The following is a 17,588-nucleotide window of genomic DNA, read 5'->3' on the forward strand; positions in this document are numbered from 1 at the left end:
AGTGAGGAAAGGAATGGAAAGGAATTGTAGGCAGGAAACATGCTTTTTGTTGGATAAATTTAGCCCTAAAGCGAAGAGTAATAGAGTGCAATTAGAATGGACAGGAGGTTTAAACTAAGCATTTTTTTCAGATTCTGATTTGCATGTATGGAGCAATAGGGGAAGGTGCAAAGAAAAGGTACGGAGATATTTTAATGGGAATTCTTTCCCAGAAAATGATTTGTTAGGATAAATGTTTACCTGAGTCAATGTTCTATAATTTTTCAAGTAGAACACTATATTTCATTGAGGGGATTTATAGAGGAGAATCAAATTTATTATTTAAGACCCTCCAATGGATGGAACATCTTCATCTTTATTGCTTTTTCCAGAAGGGATTTTTGGAATGGGATACGTGGTAGTGAAGTTGGTAGAACTCAGGTGTATTTTTTTTGAGAGTAATTAGAATTTGCATATATGTGAATGTAAATAAATTGATTTTCAGGTTTCAGTAAAGTGGTGTTTTTAGGTTTCCACAATATTTCATAAGAAAACTTATTGTTAAGTTGAAGTGGATCAACTCTTTCCACATATCGATTTTTCCTGACAGTCATAGCAATGTAGTGCATCAAAACCAAAAGATAATTTAGCCTTCATATCTATTCTCATGCTTTCCTAAAAAGGGGTAACTAATAAATATATTATAAACAAGTATAAGAATAAAGTTGCTAAATCTCTTATGTCATCACACATTAAATTAGCCTTGATGGCTCACTATCATTAATACTAACTAGCACCATTACATCACATTATAATAACATGGGTAATGCCTGTATGACCTGAAGTACTTAAGCAAAACAAAAAACAAACCGAAAGTAACTTTTTCATTTTAACAATCTGTGAAACAACTTAGGTTGCAGTGAATTGAGGCAATTATTTACGTCATTTATTAAATGTATCAATATTTACATTTTCACTTGAATTATAAAAACTATTAAAATATTAAAAACATTTTCACCAGAAATATACAAACAATGAAGGCAGTTTGGGGGACTGGTTTGTTTAAATTACTGTGAACAAGTTATAAACTATAAATAATTTTAAAATTATTTAAAAAGTGAAGTCTTTATTTCATTTTGTATATGTAGACAATAGACTTTGTCTAGGAGCATAAATTATCCAAAAACAGCATTTTGGACAGAAAATATTAATGCGCATTTTATTTGAAACTACAAAAAGTTTGAATGAAAATGATTTTGAATTTCTATACTTGGTTTTCAACAATTTTGAAAAATGCTGAATGTGAAAATGAATTTTGACGATTGATTCGAGTGGTTTTTGCCGTCATGTTAAAGTTAATATCAATTTTATTGCTGTTCTGCAAATAATCTTTTGAACTCTTATTTTACAGGCGGAATGAACAGTCTTAAAATAATAGCCCCGACAGTTTCCCTAGCCTGGGTCTGGGGCTTCTGACTCCAGCACGCCCTTCCGGGCGGCGAGGGGCTGGGTTCAGGCTTCGCGCGGGGCGGGAGGAGTGAGCGCCGCCGCGCCGGTCTCGCGGGGAGTCGGATCTCGCACCTCCGCGCGATCTGCAGCTCCTTCCGTGGGCTTCGCAGCGCCGGGCGGGGCCACAGCGGGGCTCTGGCCATTCGGGGCCCGCCTCGCTGTCGCGGCCCCGCGCTCGCGACCCTGAGTGGAGTCCTGAGGGACCGGGAAAGGAAGGGCGTGGGCGTTCGGGTCTCAGAGGGGCGGCTGAGGTGGGTGGGAAGGAACAGTGTGCGGCGGTTATTCCCCCGGCAGGCGGCCCTGAGGGGATGGGGGGCAGGCGGGCTGGCCGGCCCTGTCCTCGGGGTACGAACCCAGGGCACGCTCTGAGGGCTCCCCAGCGCGCGGCCTCGCCCTCGGCCACGCTGCCGCCCGAGGCTGTGGGGGCCACCGCGAGGCTGGAGTGTCGGGAGCGGACGCGGCTGAGGGGACGCGAGGAGGCTGTGAAGAGAGTCCGCGAGCGAAGTTCCCGCTTCGAAACGCGCGGGCAGAGTAGCTCCTAGAATCTGCGGGTGACGAGAGAGCCCAACCCTGCCTCAGGCGTATTTTTAACGCGGCTTGGTAGTCCTGTGAATACCTACACTTTCTGGATTCTTGTGGTGAATTCGCAACTGTAAAATCGCAGGGTTCCTGTAGGTTTTCCTCGCTGTTGGTGAAGGACTTTAAGAATTTTGCTACGCGTAGTAGTATACACGTCGAGAAAGGACATACTCAGAGATATTATTTATTTTAAAGGGCACATCCTTTTGAGAAATCTGGGTTCTGTGGGCTCCAGAATATCCAGTGACTTACGGCATTACGACGTATAAACAATCAACGAAGTTTCAGTCATGCGAGTATTCAGCGAGTATTTATTGAGTACCTGCTAGGGCAGTGCCGAGTACTGGGATGAAGGGGTTTCTCCCCACCCCAGTTCTTGCTCCGCCCACATTTTTCTGTAATAATGCTGTGTCCAAAGTTTGGTTTTAGAAAATCCTTCCTTATTATTACTTTCTTTTTTTTTTTTAGCATAGTATCCAAGATGAATGACAGCCTGTTTGTCAGTTTGGACAGACTTTTGCTAGAATTTGGTAGGTATAAAATGAAAATAGAGAAATAGGTAACTATTTGTATTATCATTTGACATTTTAATAATGAAGTGAAATCACAAAAGAATTGTTTATTTCAGTTTTCCAGTATGAGCAAGATATAAGTACTAAGGAAGATATGATTCAACGAATTAATAGTAAGTAGTTTTGCATGACAAAGATTTTTTCATTTTTTAATCTTTATGGTATATAAGATGCAGTCGCCTTGTTTAGGGTAACTTATAGCTGGCATTATAACTTTTCCCCGATTCTGTCTAGTGGCTAATAAAGAGTTATTTACCCTAATTACAGTTTTTCAGTAATAGATTTCTGTATTCAGAATTTAATTATTTTGTGTTTAAGAATTTTGTTTTAAGTAGAAGTGACCCTTAATTAAATGCAATGGAAAATGTTATTTTTTTTTCAAATAACAGATTATTTCAAAGATTTGAGTGAAAATTTAAAAATGTTTTTAGAAATCATCAAGTCAGCAGCTGGGATTAATGGATGCTACATTTTAAGGAATACTAATTATGAGTGGAATGATAAAGCAAATTACATAAACGTAGTACTTTAAGATCCTACATAAAAACTATTAAAAGAAAGTACAACTGTTAATTTCTTAATAGTTTTGAAAGGTAGAATTTTGGTTATCTTTTCTGCAACAAAAAAGAATACAGAATATTAAGAATTTATTTTAATATTTTTAAGAAAATATATTTTATTTTTATCTTGTATTTACTCACTAGTAACAAAGAAATAAGTGAGTTGAAGATGCATTAAATATTTGACATGGAAGAGATGAATGGAAATTTCACATTTGTCAAAAACAAAACTCTTATGTTAGTATCGTATGAGTAAATGTTTACATGAATTCATAACATCATAAGATGCCATTGACCTTAGATATCAATTAACCTAGCCCTCTTACATTTAATTTGAGGGACAGGGGACATCTATTTCTCTTCAGTCCCAAACACAAATTCTTAGCTTCTCGGTCTAGGAGCAAGCCTGACTCTGGTTCTGTACTTTTTAGTAGAGTGCCCTTCCCATCTCAAGCCTCACTTGCTCTCTGTTCTCTAGTTCTCCTTTTTTATGTTAGCTGCCATACCTTTTTTCCTACTATATTTGTTTATTTTGAGTTTATGATTCCTCCTTAAGAAAATAAGTATTTCCTTTTTGCAGAATGCCTTGAAGATATTAAAGAAAATAAAGCAGCTATTTGTAAGATACATGAAACTATAAATACAACAGATGAGGAAATTGGGCATTATTGTAAGCATAGTAAAGAGATCAAAGACAACTGTACTAAGTGAGTATTTTAAGAAATAAACTTTCAATAATTGTCATTAGATTCTTTCATTCAAAGTTTTTGAGTTTATAGTTGCTTTAAAGAAGTTGCTTTGAAGTAATATTTTATATTAGCAAAGTGATAAATAAGTCTTAAATTGCCTTGTTCCATGCCACTGTGAAAGAGACCACAAAATACGAAAGAAAAATAAAGTGTTTTAAGGTCTCTCTAATTCAGATCTAATTAGTCTAAATACAGTATTTTGAATAATTGAGGCTCAGTATATAAAATTCCTGCTAGATAAGTAAATTTGAAATAATTTCCATCTTTGAATTTTCAATATCTTATTTTTAGGGAAATCTAGCCTAAAATTAATAGTTTTTCAAAATAAAAGTGTTCAACATGTTCAGAATTCTTTCAGTATGGGTTCAAGTTCTGGATTCTAGTGGTTACATCTATTATTAGACAAACATTTTGAAATGAAAACTTGTTAATGGATCTTAATTGTGTGTTATAGATACTTACAAAAATAAAGTGTTAGTTTTCTGTATTTAATTTTATGTGGACCATTGTCTTTGTATTAAGTACTATATTTAAGAATCATATTTGGTTTAAAATATTTTGTTACTCAAAATTTTCATAAGCTTATTTGGCTTTTCCCCACTACTTTTTAACTACTGGTTTTAAAATTTTATGAAAGTAACACATACCTAGTATAAAAATTCAAAAATTGTTCAAAAGTATGGAGTAAAGTTTCTCCCTGCCTGCATTCCCCAGCCCCACCCTGTCCTCTTCCTTGTAGGTAATCACTCATAACAGTGAGTACCCTTTTAGGCTTTTAAAAATACATATTCAACATCATTATTACATTTGCTTATATACATACCTATCTGTATATCTGTCTTTCCTTTTTTTCAAAAATGGAGTTATACCAAACTTATTCTTCAAGTTTATTTTATTAATTTAACAATAATGTGTTGTAAATGGTGGTATACATATAATGCTTATGTTTATATTTCGTTCTTTTATTTAACAGCTCCATAGTATTTTATAATATTGATGTATCTTAAGTTATTTAATCATTCTCCTACTAATAGACATTTAGGTTATTTCCAGTTGTTTCCTGTTATAAGCAACATATACAGGTATTCTTCCATATTTGTAGACCTATTGCTATAGAATGAACTCCTAGAAGTGAAATTGCTAGATCAAAGACTATGTACATTTATACATTTGATGAATAATGCCAAACTGCTCTCCAAAAAAGATCATACTAATTTATACTTCCATCAACAATATATGAGAGTTTCTATTTCCTTACACTCTTGCTAACACTGGAGTTAGTTTAATTTTTTTGGCGATCTGAGCAACCAAAAAAACTACTGTTGAACTTTTTATTTTAGTTTGTCTTAGGTTTATTTTAGTAGGTTTTACCAGTGGTTTCCCTCAGCTAGCTGCAATGGGTACTAGAAAAGTACTGATAGTTTCCTCTTAGAACCTGCTGTGTCCAAGATACATTTTACTTTATATAGGCTTGTTTTCTGCTGGGTTCTGAGGAGAGTTAGTAGGATGTGTTGATTTTAATGCATGAATACCTCTAGTTCATGATTTCAGCATATTGGTTAAGCAGTTTAAATGTGAAAAATGAATTCATCAAAGTATTAGAAGAATATTTTATTCTTCTATTCTTTATTATCATTTAATATTATTAGGTGACTATAATCTTTGAGAGAAGAAGGCCTAAGTTTGTCATCAAAGGTAGAAACCTTTGTGGTAGTAAATAGTGGATACAAAAGGCAAAAGGATAAATGGAAAATAAAAGGAAAATTTGAAAAAATGTTAATTTAAAAAATATAAAATATTTGTGGAAATTAATAAGAGCCAAAGCCCCATTAGAAAAGTGGGCAAAGAAGGTAAACAGGTAAATACCAAAGTGAAGAAATATATGTCTAATAAACATGTGAACAAATGCTCAATCTTTGAATAATCAGACAGCCAAATTAAAGCAGTAGTAAATTTTTTTTTTTTTTGCTTTTAAGTTTTGTGGAAGTTTAAAGAAGGACAATACCTAGTGTTAGCCAGAAAATAAGAAAATCACCTCTCTTATACACTGTAGGAATATATACTGGTGTATACCTTTTGGGTGACATATTGGTATACTTTTAAAACTTTAAAAATAAATATGACTTTTGATTAAATGGTTCCATTTATGAGAATGTTTCATAAGGAAATAATTAGGCATTTTCTCAAAGATGTAATATACAACAAGGTGTTTATTTCAACCTTTTTTATGATAGGGAAACATTGGAAACAATTCAAATGTCCAACATTAGGTGATTTGTTAAATGAATTTTGGTATATCCATATGAATGAGCAGTAGGTGGCCCATTAAATTATGATGTAAGTGAATATTTACTGACATGCAAACGTGTTAACAGCATATTACAAATTGAACAAAACATTAAAACAACATTCATAGTATGAACCCAATTTAGTAATTATATAATTATATATAATTAGAAAAAGTCTAGAAATATATACATCAGAATGCTTACAGTATCTTTTCAGTGAAAATGTATTTCTTACGGAATTTAAAAAATATTTAAAATATATGTATATATAACCTTTGACCTTATAGTTCCATTTTGAGGATTATTTTCTAAGGAAATGATTGGAAATTCAGACAAGTATTTAAGTACAAGTTATTAAAAACTTAAATTAACCCAAAATGGCCAACAATATTGGGATAGTTAGATAAATTACGTAATATGTTGTATTTATTAAACTTTAATGATGAATTCTTAGTGACAAAGGAAATGTATATAATTTAAAAGTAAGTGCTAGATGAGGATATGTTGTTTATGTGAATATGATCTAAAAATGTTAAAATATATACTTAAAGTAAAATCTGGAAACAATTTATTTAAACAATATTAGTGGTTATTACTCAATGTTGAGAACATGGATGAAACTTACTTTTTAATATATGCTTTTCTGTGCTTCCAAAGTGAGTATGCATACTTTTTGAATCTGAAAAAATAAAAAAGATTAGGAAAAAGAGCTAGAAGAAATATTTGAACAATACTTAGAATGGAAGCTGCCATGGTGTATGCTAGTTTTAGATTTTTCACATATGTAATATTTTCTGAATCATAATGAAACAAATGTATAATTTGAATATTCATTTTATTCCTGCTGTCTGATTTTATAATTCATTTTGGTCTAGTTTCTTTCTTTCAAGTTCGGGAGAGTGTAAAACCTGACTTTCTAAATTTTAATCGAGAAAAAGGCCTGTCTTTAGCCCTTATTGTAGCTTTTTAAATGTTTATTCTAAAAGAATTTCTTATTCTTAGTTAAGATCTTAGAAGTATGATGAGAGAGAAAGCCTGATATTGGAGTGTTTCAGACTATATTCTAGAAAGTCAAAGCAATCCACAGTCCTGCCATGTCATATTTACTCATTCCCTTGTCATGATTCCAAAATAGGTTTTATGTAAAAATTAATGAATATTGATATTTGAGCATATGTATGATTGCATGAATGGTCGTAGTGGTGGTGATGGGCGATGGGAATATTTTCCCTGATGTAAACTTGTTTTCTCCAAGAAGGGAAAGATTTGTTTATCTGTAAATGGTTACCTTCATTTTTTATTGTCTCTCATAATTTGTTTATCATTCTGAGATGCTAATTACAATATTTTTTTCTATAGCTGGAAGCCAACATGCGATGTTTTTCATAAACATGAAGACTATATGCAGGACCAATTTACTTTTTATCAAGAAACTATTGAAAAAGACAAGTACAGTACATACATTCATTTAAAATTATCAATTCTATAAGTTAGTATTAATAAGATATGCTTTGTAAAAATGTTAATTGAAGAATGTAGAAACTTTGAACACAAAATTTTTTGTTTTAAATAATAAATTTTTGTTTGTTTGTTTGCTTGTTTTTGGACTCTTTGGATGTCATTGTTGGCCTACCTATTTGTTACAAGCTCTATCTAACCCTGGATATGTTTAAATATGTCCTTGGAAACTGTTAACCGGTAGCAATTATAATGCACAGTGCTTCAATTAATGTTCTTTATGACTCAGTTGTTTTGTTCAAACATTTGGGGGAATAGTTAGCTGTATGAGAAATTTGTAGCTTATGAGAAGTTTGGAGTATTGACTTTTGAAGGGTATTTTGTATCAAACTTCTGTTTTTCAGAGTGCTAATTTAGTGGGATGTTATATTTTGATGGAGAAATACTAATATTTATATGGGGTTATTTGTAAAATCATCTGGTTTGGGGGACTAAATGTAATTAGTGAATATAATGAAACAAGGCAAGGGACTTTGAATGCATTATATAGCATTATAATTTCACTTAATTATAAAATTTAAATGTTTTTATTTTTAACACAATTGGACAAAGGCAGTATCTATTTTGTTTTTTATTTTTATCTACTTATTTTACTACTTTCCCCCAGCTTTATTGGGATATAATTGACATATAACACCCATAAAGTCTGAAGTGTACACCATGATGATTTAATACATGTATGTATCATGAAATGATTGCTACAAGGTTAAGTAACATATCTATCACTTCAGTTAATGAGTGTTTTTTGTAGTGAGAACATTTAAGATTTACTCTCTTAGCAGCTTTCAAGTATATAATACAGTATTGTTATATTCAACATGCTTTATATTAGATCCCTAGAACTTACTCATCTTTTAACTGGAAGTTTGTACCCTCTGACGAACATCTCTCCATTTCCTTCACCCCCCAGATCCTGGAAACCACCATTCTTCTCTGTTTCTATGAGTTCAGCATTTTTTTTTTGTTAGGTTTTACGTATGAGTGTGATCATAACAGTATTTATTTTTCTCTGTCTGACTTATTCACTTAGCATAATACTCTCATGCTCTATCCATGTTGTCACAGATGCAGGATTTCCTTCTTTTTGTGACTGAATAGTAAAATATATATACACACACACACACACACACACACGTATATCTCACATTTTCTTTATCTGTTCATCTGTTGATGGACACATAGGTTGTTTCCATGTCTTGGCCATTGTGTATAATGCCTCCATGAACATAACGGAGATGTCTTTTTGGAATAATGATTTTATTTCCTTAAAATATATAGCCAGGAGTGGGATTTCTAGATCATATGGTTGTTTTATTTTTAATTTTTTGAGGTACCTCCATACTGTTTTTCATTGTGGCTGTGTCAATTTACATTCCCACCGCTTGTATACAAGAGGTCCCTTTTCTCCACATTCTTGCCAACGCTTGTTTTTTGTCTTTCTGGTATTAACCATTCTAACTGGTGTGAGGTAATACCTCATTGTGGTTTTGATTTGCATTTTTCTAATAGTGATTTTGAGCATCTTTTCATGTACCTTTTGGTCATTTGCATGTCTTCTTTGGAAAAATGTCTATTCAGGTCCTCTGCCCATTTTTAACTTGGATTATTAGTCTTTTTGCTGTTGAGTTGTATGAGTTCCTTATATATTTTGGATATCAGCCTCTTATTGGATATATGGTTTGCAGATGTTTTCTCCTATTCCTCTTCACTTTATTGATAATTTCTTTTGCCGTGTAGAAGCTTTTTAGTTTGATGTAGTCTCACTTGTTTATTTTTGCTTTTATTGCTTGTGCTTTTGATATCATAGCCAAAAAAAAATCATTGCCAAGACCAACATCTAGGATATTTTCCCCTGTATTTTCTTCTAGGAGGTTTATATTTTCAAGTCTTATATTTAATTTAAGTTTTTAATTCATTTTGAGTTAGATTTTGTGAGTGTTGTAAAATAGGGGCCTACTTTCACTCTTTTGCATGTGGATATACAGTTTTCCCAGCACCATTTATGGAAGAGACTATTCTTTCTCCACTGAATATTCTTGACTCTTTTCCAAATACTGATTGACAGTATATTCATGGGTTTATTTCTGGACTTTTGATTCTATTCTGTTGGTCTATCTGTCTGTTTTTATGCCAGTACCATACTATTCTGATTTCTGTATCTTTGTAACATAGTTTGAAATGAGGAATTGTGATGCTCCCACATTTGTTCTTTTCTGAGATTGCTTTAGATATTTGTGTTCTTTTGTGGTTCCATGCAAATTTGGGAATTTTTTTCTATTTCTGTGAAAAATGCTATTGTAATTTTCATTGTATTGAATTTATAGATGGCTTTGGGTAGTATGGATAGTATAGCAGTGTTAATTCATATAATCCATGAGCATGGAATATCTTTCCATATTTGTGTCTTCTTCAGTTTCTTTCATAGTGTCTTATAGTTTGCAGTGTATAGATCTTTTAACTTCCTGGTTAAATTTATTCCTAGCTTTTCTTTTAGTGTTTTTGATGCTATTCTAAATAAGATTTTCTTTATTTCTTTTTCAGATAGTTCATTGTTAGTGTATAAAAATGCAACTGATTTTTGTAGGCTGATTTTGTATCCTGAAAATTTACTGCATTTGTTGATTAGTTCTATTAGTTTTTTGGTGGAGACTTAGAATGTTCTCTCTATAAGGACATGCCATTTGCAAATAGAGACCATTTTACTTCTTTCTTTCCTGTTTGGATGCCTTTTATTTCTTTTTCTTGCCTAATTGCTCTAGCTAATTTTTCCAGTACTGTGTTGAATAGGAGAGTGGCAACTTTGTCCTGTTTCAGATTTTAGAGTAAAATCTTTTAGCTTTTTACCTTGAGTGTGGTATTAGTTGTGGCCTTGTCATATATGGCCTTTATTATGTTGAAGTATATCCAATTTGTTGGAAGTGTTTATCATGAAAGTGTTTCAAATTCTGCCAAATACTTTTTCTGCCTCTGTTGAGAAGATCATATGATTTTTTTAATCTTTCATTATATTAATGTGATATTTCATGTTTAATGATTAGTGTTTATTGAAATATCCTTGCATCTGAAGGATAAATCCCACTTGGTCTTGGTGTATGATCTTTTTAATGTGCTGTTGATTTTTTTTTTTTTTTTTTTAGTATTTGTTAAGAATTTTTGTATCTATATTCATCAGGGATATTGGCTTGTAGTTTTCTTGTACTGTCCTTATTTGGCTTTGGTATCAGGGTAATGCTGGCCTCATATAATGAATTGGAGAGTGTTATCTCTTCTTCCATTTTTTGGGGAAGAATTTAAGAAGGATTGATGTTAATTCTTGTGTAAATGCTTGGTATTATTCACTAGTGAAACCATCTGGTCCTGGACTTTTCTTTGTTTTCTTTGTTGGGAGGTTTTTGATTACTGCTTCTGTCTCCTTACTAGTAATTGACCTGTTCAGATTTTTATTTTTTCATGGTTCAGTCTTGTTTTTAAGGTGTATGTTTTACTTTATTAGATGCCAATTTTACACATAGTTGTCTGTTTTTACATTCCCATTAGCAATGTAAGGACATTTTATTTGCTCCACATTCTTGTCAGCATTTGGTATTATCAATCTTTTAAATTTTAGCTCATTGTGTCCTTATCCCTTCTTCATATCTGAAGGACAGTTTTGCTGCAAATAGCATTCTTCTTGGCAGTTTTTTCTTTCAGTACTTTGAGTATGTGATCCCATTCTCTCCTGGCCTGCAAGGTCTTTGCAGAGACATCTGCTGATAAAGTTATGAGAGTCCCTTTGTGATGAGTCATTTTTCTCTTGATGCTTTCAAAATTCTCTTTGTTTTTGAGTTTTAGCGTTTGATTATGTGTCTCGAAGTCATCTTCTTTGGGTTGATCTTGCATGGAGTCCTTTGGGCTTCTTGTGCCTGGATGTCCATCTCTTTCCCAAGATTTGGGAAGTTTTAAGCTCTTATTTCTTTAAATAAGCATTTGCCTCTCCCTCTCCCTCTCTCTCGTCCTCTGGCACTACCATGATGCAAATATTTCTTTGTTTTTCAGTATTCTGTAATTCATATAGACTTTTTTCACTCTTTTTCATTCTTTTTCTTTTTGTTCCTCTAACTGGCTAATTTCAAATGAACAGTCTGAGTTTGCTGATTCTTTCTCTTGCATGATCAAGCCTGTTGTTAATGCTCTCTGTTCAGTTCTGCCATTGTATTCTTCAGCTTCAGGGTTTCTGTTTGGTTCTTTTTTATGGCTTCTATTTCTTCATTAAGCTTCATTTTGTTCATGCATTGTTTTCTGGCTTTTGTTTAGTTGTCTGTGTTCTCTTGCATTTTACTGAGTTTCTTTAAGATAATTATTTTGAATTCTTTGCAAGGTAAATTATAGATCTCCATTTCTTTGGGGTCAGTTATTGAAGCTTTATTACTTTTCCTTGGTGGTGTTATGTTTGCCTAATTCTTTGTGATTTGTGCAACCTTGCATTGGTGTCTGTGCTCTTGAATGAAAAAACACTTCTTCCAGTCTTTACAGACTGTTTTTGGCAGGTAAAGACCTTCTCCTGTTGGTTTCCAGGACTGATGGGATTCCCTGTAGAATTGTAGTTGTACTGAGTTGGAGCTGATTTTGAGACTGTCTTTGGGTCTGCAGTGGGATCGATGGTTAGTGTGTTTGTTACTAGGGGCTCAGGCAGGTATGGCTCCTATCTGGTACCTGGGTGGATGAGACTGCCCCAGTACTTTGTTCAGTAGGATAGTACTGGGACAAGTGTCTGCTTCAGGTTCCACCACTGGGTCCTCAGTCAGCAGGCATATTACCAAGTCTGTGGACAAGTGTGGCTCCCAAGTCCCTGGGAGAGCTCCTGCCTAGTTACTGGATGGATTCATGGGTGGTTAGGACTGTCTCTGGAGTGTGGCTGGGAGCAGCTAGAACTGAGCCTTAGGGCTGTTTCAGGTTTCACAAACAAGATTGAGGTCTACAATCCTGGTTCTCAAGCCGCAGATGGGCATGTCCCTCACTGAGTCTCTGAGTGGGCTGATATTTTCCTTGATTGTGGCTGGAGAAGCTGGAGACAAGTATAGGGCCCTTTCAATATCTCCAGGGTAGCAAATAGGAGTATATCCTTCTGGGTCCCTGGCTGGAAGTTCTGTTGGTACTAGACTGCTTGGGATCTGGAACCAAATATAGGGCCCTTCAGGATCTATGGGGTGCATACAGGAATGTCTCTTGCTGTGACCCTTTGCCCTCAGTACTGCTGACAAACTGTGGCTGTGAGAGGGCTGGAACCAACTACTGGAGCCTTATAAGATCTTCAGAGGCACAAACAGAAGTGTCTCCTGCTAGATCCTTGTGCCAGTAGGGTTCCTTAGTGACTGTGGATGAAATAGGCTGGAACCCAGTTACAGAGCCCTTTCAGATTCTACAGTCTGACTGAGTTTGGGAGGCTTATATGCAGGGGCTCCCAAACCATGGCCATAAAGGGCTGGAGCTGTCTCACAGGCCACTTCAGGGTCCACAGCTGGGACCATTGTCTGTATGCCTATTACATGACACACATGACTTCTCCTGGGTCCCTTAGTTTATGGGACTGGTGACAGACCCAAAGCAAAATGGGACTTAGCTGAGTTTCCAGGTGTATGAGGATGTTTCCAGGTCCATACCTAGGACCACAGTCAGAGAGTTAGCCACCAAGGTACAAGTCTGTCTTCTCAAAATGACACTCTTCAGTCTTGAACTGTACCAGAGTTTCATAGTTTCCTACCTGGACTCCAAAGCTTCCAAAAAGGCATTTTTGTCCATAGATGAATGCCAGATTTTTATTGTTGAGGGCATGATATGCACAAGGGATATTTTATTCTGCCATCTTGCTGACATCACTCCTATTTTGGTATTTTAATTAAAAACACACATAATCTAGCATCGATACATTTTATATTTAAAGATGAGTCTTAAGAAAAAGTAGGGACTGAAGGTACCACTTTGAACTTCATTGGCATTCGAAATCATGGAAATAGATTAGATTGCCCAGGGAAATGTATAGAGTAAAAAGAAAAGAAAGCTAGAGTATGTGATCATCCAAGGAATAGGCAGAGGGTAGAATTAGTGAAGGAGACTGTTACTTTGTCATTTATAGGCCGTATTTCAATGCAAAAAAAATTTGAGATGATTTGTATAAAGAATACCATAGTGTTAAAAGAAAATTAGATATAAAAATTGAGGCTATAGGAAAGCAAGGATAATATAGGTAAAGTCTTTGATCAGGATAGAAATTCATACTATATGGTCTTGCACATTTCTTAGATATAGGCACAAACTAGACTTTGAAGTTCCTAGTAGTAGTCAAAGCATTGTGGAAATGTGATCAGTTTGGAATTCAGAGTATTCATTTAAAAAACAGTTCAATTGCTTAGAATAAGCAGAGGTTTTTCCTGGTACTAAGAATTGAGAGAAATTTCTTCCTTGGGTTCTCATAAAGAGGAAATTGTGCAATATGGTAGTTAGTATCTTCAGTGACCTCTACCAAATAAGCACAATATGTATTACTGCTTCTTATAACATCTCTCAATACAAACCATGACTATAAAACATTATTTAAAGTGATTCTATGAGGGGCTGAAGCAAACCAGTCCAAATTTGTACCTCTCTTATAGTTGTTGTAGATGAGTCCTCTTAGCCAGCCAGAGGTATTAAAGTAAAAACATCTGTTTGGTTTTTTTCTTTCTTAAACCAGCCACATAGGTTGATTGAATTGATGACTCAGTACTAGGCATTTTAAGAGGAAAAAATCCCATCTGTTGGTATCATGGGTAATGAAGGAAGTAGAGGCACCAGCTACTTATTTATCCTAATCTCCTATTCCTGTCCCAGGCATTCACAAAGGCTAGTATTACTGGCAACAGATGACATAGTAAGGTTTCTTCTTTTTTTTTTAATTGAAGTACAGTCAGTTACAACATGTCCATTTCTGGTGTACAGCACAGTGTCCCTGTCATACATATAGACACATATATTTGTTTTCATATTATTTTTCATTAAAGGTTATTACAAGATATTGAACATAGTTCCCTGTGCTACACAGGAAAAACTTTTTTAAAAATTTATTTTTGTATATAGGCTAACATTTGCAAATCTCAAACTCCCAAATTTATCCCTTCCCACCCCCTTTCCCCAGTAACCATAGGACTGTTTCCTGTGTCTGTGAGTCTACTTCTGTTTTGTAGATGAGTTCATAGTGTCTTTTTTTCTCCTTTTTTTCTTTTGTTTTTAGAGTCCACATATGAGTGATATCATATGGTATTTCTTTTTCTCTATCTGGCTTACTTCACTTAGAATGATGATCTCTAGGTCTATCCATGTTGCTGCAAATGGCATTATTTTATTCTTTTTTATGGCTGAGTAGTATTCCATTGTATAAATATATCACAACTTCTTTATCCAGTCATCTGTCAATGGTTATTTAGGTTATTTCCATGAAGGTTTCTTCTTGAATCATGGCTTGGGCTGACAAAAAGTTCTTGTATGGAGTATGTTAGGAGAGTCAGCATGAATATGCAGTCTGAATGACATATTGGTGGAATGCTGATCTCATCTGAAACTAGTGACCTGGACTCAGTTTTCTTATAGATATTTCCCTCCTTTCTGGGAAATACCTTTCATCCCTCAAGAAATGAGGGCTTAATTAGCAAATATTCATTTAGAGGGATAGGAACAAACTTCTTTTGAACTAAATTGCTTTATCTTGCATAACGGGACAGAATTTAGTAATATTAAGAAATTAAAACATTCTTAAGATTCGGACCTGTTGACCTGTTGACCAGGCTGTTATCTTACTTTTCTTCTCACTGTATAAGCAGTGTGAATACTTGTTCTTTTCTCATCTGCTAAAGTGAGATAATCATTGCTGTATCTTTTAAGAAATTTTCCTATATAGTATGGCTTGATTTAGAGAATTAAATTTTGAGGAACATTAAGGCTATATATTTTTAGAAATTTTTCTATGACTATTATTTCTGAAACTCAGTATACGTTTGATAAGGATTAGGTTAAAAAAAGGAACCAAGAATATATTTTCCATAATGAACATGGATTGAACATTTTCAATGTTGTAGACCAGGACTGATGAACTTTTTTTTAAAGGCCAAATAGTAAATGTTTTAGGCTTTGTGGGCTATATATAGTCTTTGTCATACTCAAGTCTGCTGTTGTGGTACAAGAGCAACTTTAGACAATATGTAAGTGGTTGACTGTGTTCTAATAAAACTTTATTTATAGGCATAATGGTTTGAATTTCATATAATTTTAATGTGTCATGAAATGTTCTGTTTTTTCAATCATTCAAAATGTGAAAACGACTCTTAGCTCTTAGGTTGTACAAAAACAGGTGACAGGTTGGATTTGACCCATAGGTCATAGTAACTGACTCCTACTGTAGATCAAGCAAAGTTCAAATGGGAAGGAAGAGTTAATATCCTTCTGCAAGAATTAAACATCCCACTGAAAACTGGTGCATAAATAGATGACCATGCACCTCTATCTGAGTTGTACTGGAGTGCTTCCAAACGGTGCTGAAATTTTCTGGAGTATTCAAGAATGATTGTGAATGCAAAGTTCTTACACATAGAACATAACTTCATGTGATAATTTTAGCTTAGAAAACTGAGGGAGATTTAAATGCACAGTCATAGAGGGAGCTGAACTAGGGAGGATAGAGATTTAAGAAGTGATCAAAAGAACCAGCTTCTGCAGTGTCATTTAGGATGAGAACTGAAAAGAGATCACTGAGTTGGACAGATTAGATCATTGGTGACCTTGGGAAGTTTGGTTCATTAGAATAGTGGGTGTCGAAGTTTAATTGAATAGGATTAAGGAGTGAGTAACTCAGGTAGTGAAGAAAAAAAGTAGAGAGTTGAAAAGTGTGACAGAGCTAGGAAAAAGTTGAAGGGGAGACAGTATTGAGGGAAGCAAGAATAAGCAGATTTTTGACTTTTTTTTTGCTTAATTTAGTACACTTTAACAAGTGATTTTAGAAAATTTTTAGGTGTACTTTTGTTATATTGACATCATTTCTTTTAATTTTAACAGAAAAATGTACCATGATTATATATGTCAGTATAAAGATGTTTTGAAGCAATACCAACTAAAATACTCAGAAACACTTCTTTCACGTGAATATTATGAGAAGAAAAAAGAACATGAAGAAATTCAAAACAGACTGTTGGCATGTACTGAACAACTAAAAATGAATGAAACTATTTTTATGGAATTTTTAGGTATTAGTGTTTTGTTACATACTGTTTATAATGTTATTTTTATAATTAAAAGAATAAAATAAATCAGTCTAAAATATGACTTTGTTTTTCAGTGCCTGCTCCCTTTCCGTCACTTACCAATTGGACGTTACATATGTATCCACATTTCTACTTAGAATTTTTATTGGATAAGTATTATTTCTACATTTTAATTGTTGTGTTTCCCTGGTGAGAATCACATGGATTTGTTTTTTGTTGAATTTTAAAAATTTAGAGGTTACTTTAAAGTCATCTGGGATTAGTTTTCATATATGTGCATATCATTAGAAGTGAGTAATTTTATTGCAAATAAATGGTATATGTAGCTGGCTTTAAGTGGCATATCTTAGCAACCAAACTAATGAAAAAGTCATCTGGCCATCTTACCAAAGAATGAGTTCCAATTAAATTGATTATTACCTGTTAGAATGGAAGGTGGTAAGGAAGTGAGTCACAATTCATTGGTACCTACTTTCTGCTAGGCAATACCCAAGAAGATACAGAACATTCTTATAAGAAGCTCACAGTTGAGTAGAGGAAGTAGAGATGTAAACAAGTAGTTCTAATA

General features: G+C 34.1%; 1 protein-coding gene across 5 annotated transcripts in view; it reads left to right on the top strand.

Moving 5' to 3' along the window:
- C6H14orf39 (chromosome 6 C14orf39 homolog) overlaps window positions 1-17,588 on the top strand; it is a 121,360-nt gene that overhangs the window by 75,882 nt on the left and 27,890 nt on the right. For 4 of the 5 annotated variants that reach the window (XM_045522069.2, XM_074365442.1, XM_074365440.1 and 1 more), the window contains exons 1-7: window positions 1,553-1,739; window positions 2,536-2,597; window positions 2,696-2,752; window positions 3,780-3,906; window positions 7,596-7,685; window positions 16,815-17,002; window positions 17,095-17,137. In XM_045522069.2, coding sequence (XP_045378025.1) covers window positions 2,549-2,597; window positions 2,696-2,752; window positions 3,780-3,906; window positions 7,596-7,685; window positions 16,815-17,002; window positions 17,095-17,137 — 554 coding nt within the window. In that variant the 5' untranslated portion in view covers window positions 1,553-1,739; window positions 2,536-2,548. Of the gene's footprint in view, window positions 1-1,552; window positions 1,740-2,535; window positions 2,598-2,695; window positions 2,753-3,779; window positions 3,907-7,595; window positions 7,686-16,814; window positions 17,003-17,094; window positions 17,138-17,588 lie in introns of those variants that run through there. The other variant, XM_045522070.2, reaches the window with a different exon arrangement.

Source organism: Camelus bactrianus, chromosome 6, assembly GCF_048773025.1.
Source record: "Camelus bactrianus isolate YW-2024 breed Bactrian camel chromosome 6, ASM4877302v1, whole genome shotgun sequence".
Taxonomy (NCBI): domain Eukaryota; kingdom Metazoa; phylum Chordata; class Mammalia; order Artiodactyla; family Camelidae; genus Camelus; species Camelus bactrianus.